Below are 11,782 nucleotides of genomic sequence, written 5' to 3' on the forward strand. Positions count from 1 at the left end.
ACAAAATACTCGTCAATTTGTTTAACAAAATTATAAAAATCTCGGGATATTAAAATTATGATTTACCAAAATTTTCTTAAAGTGTGAGATAAAATACAAAATATCTTGAAATTAATACTAAATTAGATTTTTTTTATGATATACCTTATAGTGATTATTTTATTTCTATTATGGAGGTAAATGCTAAATGTTAAAATTACTTTAACTCTATTTTGTTTTTTGTTTTGTTTTTTGTTTCGAAGCATGCTAATAAACAAATGACAAAAACTTGTGTGAGACGGTCTCACGGGTCATATTTTATGAGACGAATATTTTATTTGGGTCATCCATGAAAAAATATTACTTTTCATGCTAAGAGTATTACTTTTTATTGTGAATATCGATAGAGTTGACCCGTCTCGCAGATAAAGTTTCGTGATACCGTCTCACAAGAATATTAATCCAAACAAATATATTCCTATGAAGTTCATAAATATTATTTTATTGTAAAATAAAATTTTTTAGTAGTTATATTTATTTTATAAGATATAATATTATGATTGATTTTTTAAAAAGTTAGTTTTTTAAAATTTATAGGTGTATTTAGGGTATGATAACGCAGGCACTCTCTCTTCATTGGAGAGACTTTGTTTGGGGTACTTAATAGTCGTGAAAGACCATATTTATATGGTCTGTTTTTATTTTTTTTACATGGAATTATTATGTTTTGCCTATATTATTTATTTTTTGTGAATTATATTATGTATTATTGGACTGAAGGAAAAATGCAATGAGTTTAGAGACTGTTCAAATCTATTACAGTATGCACGTGTTATAATAGGAAGTATCCCATATTAATAATATCACTTTATAAATTTTTAGATTACAATAATTGTCTTTCCTAGAGAGCAATCAAAGTGTGACGTTAGGACTGCTATACAGTTTAAAATATTTGTGTTACACCGTTATCATCAGATATATTTTTTGGTAAAGCGATAAATGCTCGATTCTATCATTGGTATCAGAACCAATGCCACATGTTCGATTATCATTGATTATAATATGTCAAATTATCAGGAGTGAAGTTTTTGGGGTGCAATAATTTCTCCTGGTGCAAGAGCAATCGAAACGTTACGTTTGTACTGCTGTATGATTTAATAATATATTTGAGTTACACTATTATCACAAATTATAGTTTTTGATGAAATTGATCTTACATAAATCTATTATTATAATTATATATATTTGTGAAAAATAAAAATAAGACTACACTAAAACCAAATTTCATCAATTAAATTAGTTATTTCGTATAACTTAATTTAAGTTATACACTATTTAGATTTAAATCGATAAAGTGAACAAATATCCAATCTGACATTCAAATTAAATTAGTAATTGTGATACTTGCGTCCAATCTGACACGACTGTGTGCTTTGACTCTGACACCATTTTAAGATTTTGAGTAATTTGACTTAACTCAACCTAAAAAACTAACTCAAGGAAAGAAGATTGTCAAAGCTCCATATATATATACAAGAAAAATGATTTTCTGCAGCACGATATCAACAGCGTGCATTAAAAGCACGCTGCGAATATTACTTTTAACGGCGTGCACCCATATGTGCGATGTTAATATTGTTGTACTTGACAAAAATAACGACGTGCATTAAAAGCACGTTGCAGATAGTAATATTAGCATCATGCATTTACGTGTGATGTTAATAAATTATATAAACGACAGCGTGCAATTATATGTGAGCTGTTAATAACCTATGCAATTTTCGCAGCGCACAATAAAGGCACGCCGTTAATAGTATTATTAACAGCGTGCATGTTTACGTGCGCTGTTAAAAGTAAATCATTTTTTTAAAAAAAATCGTGTCTAGACATTAGCGACAGTTAAACCAAAAATCGTCGCCAATTGTCTATAAATATCCGCTTTTCGATCCATTTCGCTCCAGACCACTTCACACCACTTAAACTTTTTTTTCTCTTAGATGATTATAGTTTCAATTTAGGTTACGTTTTTACATTTCAATTTTTGGTTAATTTTTTAAGTGTTAGTTAAGATCATGAGTATTGTTATCATAATCAGATTGTTGTTTTTTAAAAAAAATTTGCTACATTATAAAAGTAATTTTTTTATTTTAACAAAAAAATTAGCGACGATTTTTGAATTGTCGCGAAATATAGAAACCGTCGCTAATTTTAAACATCGCGACGGATTTTTAACCGTTATTAGCGACGGTTTTGTCAAAAATCGTTGCTAATTTTAGATGTTTTATGAATATTAACGGCGTACATTGCACGCTGCGGATAATTGTATAAACGGCGTATATATGCACGCCGCGGATAATAGTATTAATAGCGTGCACATGTACGCCGCAGGTAATATTGAACTTTCAACAGCTTACAGTTGTGCAGCGTGCAATGTGCGCCGCGGAAAGAGAATTTGCGCGCTGCGAAAAGTCATTTTTGTTGAATATACAACTATCAAGTACTTAATGCATAGGATGTGAGAAATGTAATAATAATCTAATGTGAAATATAACACGATGTTTTGTAGCATATTAAGTATTTTTGTCTATATATACAATTTTGATATGTTAGACGTCTGTTGATAGGAACCCATGGTTGTCCCGAGATGTTCACGGGAATTCTTTCAAGAATTTGATGTGTTTCCACGAGATGCTAGCGCGAACATCTCGAGTTGCTTATGATACCCTCCAACAGACGCTCGGTATACCAAAACTATATGTATAGACACATAACAAAGTCCGATTACACAAATTGCAAAGTTTTAATCAGGAATTTATGTCCAAAAATTGGTAAATAGTATGAAATCAAAACCAATAATAAAATAACTGGAACAAAGATGAACTGGCCATTATTGGCCTATAAGTTTTTCAAAAAAAAAAAATAATAATAAAATAGATGTTCTTAAAAGTTCCATTTCTTTCTAAAATCTTATAATTAATTAGATGCATCTAGCAAATGCTAGCAAATGCATGTTTTTCCTTCAAGCTAAGTAACATCAAAACACTAAACGAATGGTGTGTGTTTCTCTCAGTAATTGTAATATCTAATTAAATTAAATATTAATTTCAAAGTTGACGATAGAGATATATTTACAATACATCTATATTTGTCATTAAAAGAATACTTCAATCCAATATTGGAAAAGGACGTTAGTACTTGATAAATCTAAATCTGCCGTGTCGGCTATATATAGCTGGTGAAGTTTAATCAGTCGTGCATAATATTGAACACCAAGCCTCGAAATAATTGGCTCATATGTTGTCATTTTAATTTTCCAACGTTGATTTTATGTGGCGGTGAAGCTATTCTGGGTAGGCCAACTAATTTGCACAATGAGTGTCCAGGTTCTTAATGTTAATTAACAAGCTAAGGGACCGACTTTCATTCACGCACATATATGTGTGTGTGTGTGTGTCTATATATATATATATATATATATATATATATATATATAATGTCCACGTTGTTGACATTCACTTGATAGATGTACAATTTTTTTTGAAAATCTCGGACTTTCTGTAATTCTTGGCTTCAAGAATTAGTGTATTTTGCATATAGTCGTATAAACTCCACTTAAAATAATCAAGTAGACTCGCTATATTTTAAAAATTGACTATTTTTACTCAAAAAAAAAATGTATTTGACAATTGAAAACCATTATTGTCAATTTTTTAGCGAGCAATGAATTTTACACCACACCGGCATATGGCCATATGCATAGTGTCCGAAATATTATTTGACGTATTAAAATATAACCATACCTTTTACTAATTTTTTTGGGGGTAAAAATATAGAAGTTTTTGTGATACCGTAAAACGAGAAAAGGGATAAATTCTTATTAATTACTTGAAATGGTATTCTTATTTTTAAAACTCAAAGTTTTAGGTTAATTATTTGCATATAGACATGCAAAAAATGCATGTATTGAAAAAAATTCAACAGCCAATTCAAAAACACTAAAAAGTATTAGCTTATTGGGTTGCTTTATGCTACATTCAGATGTGTTTTCCACTATAGCACATCCATTTGATAGACAAAGATTATACATGCATGTGCGGAGAGTAAATCTTTCGGTGTAACATAACCGAATCCTATCGATATGTTTCATAATTCCGATTTTTGCCAAAAAAAAAAAGACCAGTTTACTTTAAAATGAAATATATAAATCCCTCTGTCACTCCTTAGTGCAGTCCTTTTAACCATGTATGTTCTAGACAATGCGAAGCCTCTGGCTAGAGATTATGCATGTATGTTCTGGACAATGCATGCGAAGGCTCTAGAGATTATACATGTACTACCTTAACTAATGCAGTGAATAGTCGACGTCACATTGAATAGAGAGCATGGATATGAATAGGATATGGTCCACTATAGTTAATGGGTCCCGATATGGACCAATTTTCTGGCCGTAGATGCTATCAGTTTCTTGTAATAAACACAGGCCAGGACCAACTTGAGACAACGAGAGAAAAGGAACTCGCCGTTCCGTCTAACATTTATCGACTTCGATATACTTAGTTTTCAAGTTAAAAAATAATGGAATTTAACTTCTACTTTTGTCTGAAAATATTGTCGAAAATTTCGGGAACTTCTAGTTTTTTTTAACCTTTTTCCTTCTTACAGTACTGACTGCCAATTTAAACTACAATCAAGAAAAGAAAAGTGAAAGAAAGAAACAACTAAAGATACAAACTTTGCATAAAAAAAATCACCAACTAATTTATGCTAAACCCTACTAACATCTTTGGTGGCACGAGACGCCAATCGAATGGTTTTTTTGCTTCGTTTCTTTCCTCCACATTTTGTTGATATCTTGAGCTACTTTGATCGCGTCTATCGCAGCACCAGATATACCTTTTCTAGAGAATCCGACCGCGTAAAGTCCGGATTTTCCTTTCCATCCATTTGGGAATCCGTCTCCAGAAAATAGTTCATTCTCCTGCGAAATACACCAAGAGAAATGGGTGAAGAATGTTACCCTGTAGATAAATTTCTACGAATTAGGAAAAAAAATGTAAGTAAAAATTTCAAGTTGTTTTTTCGTGACCGACTTCTTGATTTCGCTGACGTTAACAGCACATAGTTTTTCAAAATAAACGTGTCCATTATTCAATTCTCAGTCGTCACTGCTGACCCAACCTTGGAAATAAAAATCAATCATTCTTTGAATGATAGGGTAAAATCTCTGCACTTCTGTAGCCAATAATTTAAGATATTATGTTTGTTAGCATAAAATAGGTATGTACAACCGGACTTGTGCCAAGATTCGGAATACAGAATATTCTAGGGTGGAACTAAACTTCCACTAATGTCATTTTGAATCCAACCAGATATATATTACAAACAAACCAACTATACATACAGATACTTACTTACCTATGCATATATACATGCATCAAACATATATGCTTGTGAAAAAACAGGCTCATATATATACGAGCAAACAGACGATCCTCACCTTTAACCATGATGGAACATTGCTAGTATACCCGGTGGCCAAAATAACCGTGTCGATTTCGAGAACTTCACCATTGACAAGCTCAACTCCTCCTCCTCCATGCAAAAACTTGTTGATCCCAGGAACTATTTTGATATCACCAGATTTAATTCTTGAAAGTGTGCCTGTATCCAGAACTGGTGTTTTGCCTTCGCTGTTCTTGAGCTGCAAAGGGCCCAAACTTGGCCTGTTTAGGCCATACTTTTGTGTGCTCCCAAGAATCAATGTTGCTGCTGACAGCAGTATTTTATCCACAATCCAAAGTGGCATCCATTTTGATAATGTAACTGCCAACTCAAAGGTTGATTTTCCCAAGATTTCCCTTGGCAACACATGGACCTATATATATATATATATATATTCAGTCAAGAAACAAAATTATGAAGTCTTGTTAAAATGAAAGTCTGCCGTTCCAATTTTAAATTATTATAATATATATATATAGATATGCACCTTATTTAATTTATAAATAAAAATGAAATAAGCATATTTGATGATGATAGCTAAAATCACTCATTTGGGAATTATTTTTCTCGTATATATATATATCCTTTTTATGCATATATGCATGAATTATTTTGAAATTGAGACTTTTAAAGTCTCTAAAATATCATCATGCATAAAATAAAAACATAAACACGTTTATATTTTTGTTCCACTAAAGAATCGAATTTTGAGATAACTTTTCATGTAAATAATGGTTCAGAAAATAACTCACAGGACTGCGAACCACCATGAATGGAATTGCATTATGATGGCAAAGATCAAGGCAAATTTCCATCCCAGAATTGCCACAGCCAACAACCAAAACACGCTTTCCCCTGTAAACATCCCCCGTTTTATAATCAGAAGCGTGGATCACATTCCCTTGGAACTCTTCAAATCCTTCGAACTCCGGCACAACTGTCTCCGCATTCTCTCCAGAAGCCACCACAAGCCACCTGCATATGTACTCGACCCTCGAATCATTCCTCTTCACCGTCTTCACACGCCACATGCCGCACGTTTCATCGTACGTCGCGGACTGGACCGACTCATTGAATCTTGGATCAATCTTAAAATGCTTGGCGTAATCTTCGAGGTATCCGATGAACTGATGTTTCGTGGGGTATTGCGGCAGGTTCTGAGGAAAAGGGATGAAGGGAAGCTCGCAGAACTGCTTAGGAAGATGAAGCTTCAGACGATCATACGTCCGGTTCTGCCACAGCGAGGCAATGCAGTCATCTTTTTCAAGAATCACAAAGGGGACTTCTTGTTTCCTAAGGCAAGCACAGACCGCTAGACCTGAGGGGCCTGCGCCTACAATGACCGGACCGTTCACGATTATGCAACGACCCGAAAAATAGTCATCTCGATCGAATTTTCGAGCCATGCTCGGTGGATCACAATGGTCCATCGATCAAGATTGTTGTACGTTCTTGCTATATATGATCCAAACTTACCAAAATAATTTAGTATAATTATAATTTTGGTGTGAGCTAGGGAGATAATGTTAATGAATGTGGAATGTTCGAATGACAAAGGGAACAGAAGAGCGGATGAAAGTTGAATTTGAAGGAATATGTGGAGAGGGATCACAGGTATGGAGAGGTTTAAATAAGGATTGTGGGCTTAAAAGAAGCTTCGTGATTAGGGTATCGTTTTCAGATGATTAATTTCTCATCAATTATTCATTTCCTCCGTGTCTCAAATTTTGATCAACCCTTTTAAACTTTTGATTAATTTTTCAAAACGTACAATTTAAAAGATTTAAATTAAACTGATACTGTCGTATTTGGAAAAATGACAAGTACTGAATAGGATTCAGATGCAAGTTTATGTTCGATTTTGATGAGTTGCAAATCGATGCAATAAACGAGGAAAAACTATTAATATTGTATTATAGAGCGATGGAAATATGACATTTAAGATAGTAAAAGTATTTTGAGTTATAGTAAAAAAACAAACTAACTAAATGCAATCCAATTGATAATTTATCAAACTTAGCTTTTCTTTTATAAATAAGAGTATCAGTGATCAGGTATGCATGTTGAGCTAGGTTTTATATGAAGTTCTTTGTTAAATATATGTGTGTAGATAGATATATGTAAGGTTGAGGGAAACTTTTTAAAAAATATCACAAGGATATTTTAAAATAATCATATTATAACAAAGACCTTATAAGGGTTATTTTAAATTAATTAATAAATCAGTTTGAATTTTTATTAATATTTTCACAAAAACTCATGTGAGAAGGTCTCACTGGTCAATTTTGTGGAACATATATTCTATATAGGTCATTCACGAAAAAATATTACTTTTTATGTCAAATATATTAATTTTTATTGTAAATATGGACATAATTGATCTGTCCCGCGAATAAAGATCCGTGAGACTGTCTTATGAAATATCTACTCTAATATTTTAAGCATTAGACCCCTATATATGTGATAACTCCAAAAGTGTTACTAAAAAATTCAGGTTTAATAAAGAACTAAGAAATTTATTGTCAAATAGATTTGGACGTTTAAAATCTATAGTTTCAAATCGACAAACTTCATTAATTAAATTTTCTACCAATTTATACTAAAATCTCTCTGTAATATAATTAGTGAATTGAAATAATATTTACGTACGGATCGAACCATAGACATTCTAATGCAAATAGTCCACACCATTTTAGTATGTCAAATGGTCTAATTATAGGCCATTTCTTATCATGTTAGATTTTACTTATATGAGTAAAGATATGGCAATGAGTCGCAAAATATATCGCTAAGTCAAACTTGCGATAGAATTGACAGATTTGGGGTCCAAAATCTTGAACGCATAAACGCCCGTGATATGATAAGATTTATGTATTGATATATTCTAATTACGTATGGATTAGAAAAATAATTTCGGTATACACAGAAAAACTCATGTGAAACAGTCTCACAAATAAATTTTGTAAGATAGATATCTAATACAACCGACCCATTAAAAAATATTATTTTTTATGTCAAAAATATTACTTTTTACTTTAAATTTACCGTTTCACGAAAACAAATATATGAGACGATCTCATAAAAGACCTAATAATTGGTATAGCAAAATCCGGAACTAAAAATATCTATTATCAATCATTTATTATTATATATTAAGCATAAGGAATTATAAATACATTTTTGACAAATAAAAAATACACTATATTACATCATCCTTATGAAATAATCTAATATAATATAAACCAATCTCGTTTCAAATTATTTTAAGTACGTTTTATTTTGCTATTGTAAGCTTATTATATAGAATAAATATATATATATAATTCATTTGTTGATTCGCATCCTTCGATATTGTTTAGTAATAAATTTGTATAATAATCGATATAAATTTGTAGAACCTGAAGGGAACGAGAAGTTTGTTTGATATATTTGGTCATGAGTTACTAAAAAGTATCATTTGAGTTTGATATCACTGTAGGTGAGAAAATATAAAATTGATATATCAAGGTTATCGTACTGAAAAATATCGAATTTATTGAAATTTTCCGAAATTTTTTGTATAACGGTAAGATATTGATACCGAAATATTCAATACGATAACAATATGGAATATGAAAATTTTCTGTATATATCGGAATAATATATATAAATTAAATATATATATTATATTTAAATAATAAAGTTAAAATTTTAAAAAATTAAGGTATTTTTTAGTATAACATAGTATATATCGATATCGTACCGAAATCGCAGTACACCGCAACATTTCTTTATAATCGGTATGCTATTATACATATATGATGTCGGTATAAATATGTTTAATTCCGTAATTTTTGACATAGTACGGTACGATATATAGTATAGTATTGTACCGTACGGCACGGTTCGATATAACATTTCTGGATCTAGATTATTGTAATAATACCATAATACCACCCCTCAAATATAATCTATCGTTATATATATTCTTATTTTTCATTGAATTAATTATGTTCACACTTTTAGATACAAAAGTAACACACACACACACACAAGAAAATGATGGAAACACCAAAAGTTGACTGCATGACCAAATGATATGGCTACTAATTAATATGTAAGATTCCCTCCGAAATGTCACTAATAACAAATACAAAATGGAGATTTTGTATTTGTTTAATATTGATGATCATATACGTACTAGCTAGGGATCCCTCACAAATTTGAAGATAAATTCTTATCCCCCAACATCAAATAAACTCTAATTTAAAGCTTAGTACTAATAATGAAAATATGTTATATTAAATATAAAAATTTTATGAGATCGTCTCACGTACGTAATAAAATTACAATATACATCACGATCCATGAGTGGGCACGAGACAATGGTACCAAGTGAGGCGTCCACGTGAAATAGGTAATACATAGGCTAGGGACTGCAAATTGCACCTGCCATTCTAGCCTGCTTCATAAATTAATCACTATTTTTTTTAAGTAATTCAAATGCATTGCTTCAAAATATCTTCATTTACAATACTAAGTAACCAAGCTAGTATATCATCATAACATCCAGGGACGGTTACAGAAATTAAAATTGAGCTGGACTTGAACTTAATATAATAAGTTAATTAATATATATATATATATATCAAATATGATATTAATATGAAAATAGTTAGCAAAAAGACCTTGGTATTTTAAAAAAAAAAAAAACATATTGTTCCTAGCGTGTTCGAAATAAGAGAAATAATTTTCAAAAAAGAAGTTTAATCGATATCATTTTTCAAAATTTATATATTATTTAAATTAATATGTAATCTGTGTAATATAAAACAAGTTTCACTTAGATTCAAAATTTACATTTTAAAACTATTTTTAATATATTTTAAATCTACTTTCAAAATTAAATAAATTCTATTAAATAAAAAAAATTGATAAAATAAATTTATCACTTTTATGAGTTATTTGCACCAAACCCTTTTAAAATATCGAAAATCTACATTTATTCACTGTGAAAGTTAAATAGGTATTCTAGATATTAACTTTTATGAGTTATTTGTATCGTGATATCTTTTAAAAAAATTAGACTATGCTTAAATCTCTATATATATTTACCAAAAAAAAAATTAGAATTAACTCGAATCTCTATTACTCCTTGTAAAAATAATTTGGGCTGGGCTACAGCCTAGGATGGGCCAAGCATAGGTCCGTCCTTGATAACACCATTCAACATAAGAAGAAACATCATAAGTTTCACGAGCCATCCGATGAGCTACCCGGTTGGCCGATCTCGGTATGTGGTTGATAGATAAGAAAACATCCAACTTCAACATGTTGAGTATGTTGAATGTGAGCACTTCACTCGGACCCAGGTCCACTATTTTGTACCATGCTTGCTCACGCAATCAATTTTTCAATTATACACACATATATACAAATTACAAATGACTGAAATTGAGACCACCTTGTAATAAAAAGCATTCATTACCGTGACATATAATCCGTCTCGCCCCCTACATTAATTGTTATGATTGAAATTTGCATGGGCTGAAAATTTTATGTATATATACTAGCTATCGAAAAAATAAATATTTTAAGCGACGATAATATTTTTGTTCATGTAATTAGCTCATTTTTGCTTTTTTTTTTTTGTTATGGTATCGATTAATTCACGATTTTCGTCCATAACTTGTGCTTTTTTTAGTCATTTTAGCTGAAGTGATGAAGTCATCATTTTTCGATGTCACGCAACATGCGGGTGAAATGACTAAAAATGTTATTTTGGTTCCCCAATTCTTTGACAGCAAAGTGCCATTAACCATTGTTCGTACGTACATGTATAATTTTGTATAAAATCATATATAGAAAACCTTCAAGACTCCCTAGTTTATTAGCGAGAGTGATGTGGAAGCTTTTGGTTGCTTAGTTTCTCACCAAACCATTTTGTATAACATGCAATATTCTAAATTTGTAGCCAAAAAAAAAATTATCATAAAATTAAGACGGAATCGTCTAAAATAGCAAAAGATTATAAGATCGAATACTTTTCTTATACAAATGCAAAAAAATACTTTCAAGTTTCATTTTAATTTTTTTCAACTTTTTTTTAAACATATTAGATTTATACGTCAATGGAAGGGCCGTCGCTCCCATTGCACTGATCGGGACGTTCGTGTGTGTGTGTGTGTGTATATATATTATTCATCTCCCCTCCTAAATTTGAATATGTATACATGCAATATATAAAGCAAGAGTACCATATTGTTTCTGATGACATACCAAATTTTTTTCCCTAAAAATACCCATTTCCCTCAATGTCAAA

General features: G+C 30.9%; 1 protein-coding gene across 1 annotated transcript; it reads right to left on the reverse strand.

Annotated features, from left to right (window-relative positions):
• Positions 1-4,597: 4,597 nt before the first annotated feature.
• Positions 4,598-7,054, reverse strand: LOC142527088 (putative indole-3-pyruvate monooxygenase YUCCA7). The gene is made up of 3 exons (XM_075631804.1): positions 6,234-7,054; positions 5,477-5,854; positions 4,598-4,957 (listed from the first exon to the last, which is right to left on the reverse strand). The coding sequence occupies exons 1-3, from the start codon at positions 6,909-6,911 to the stop codon at positions 4,754-4,756; spliced, it is 1,260 nt and encodes a 419-aa protein (XP_075487919.1). The 5' UTR covers positions 6,912-7,054; the 3' UTR covers positions 4,598-4,753.
• Positions 7,055-11,782: the final 4,728 nt, after the last annotated feature.

Source organism: Primulina tabacum, chromosome 15 (assembly GCF_025594145.1).
Source record: "Primulina tabacum isolate GXHZ01 chromosome 15, ASM2559414v2, whole genome shotgun sequence".
Classification (NCBI taxonomy): domain Eukaryota; kingdom Viridiplantae; phylum Streptophyta; class Magnoliopsida; order Lamiales; family Gesneriaceae; genus Primulina; species Primulina tabacum.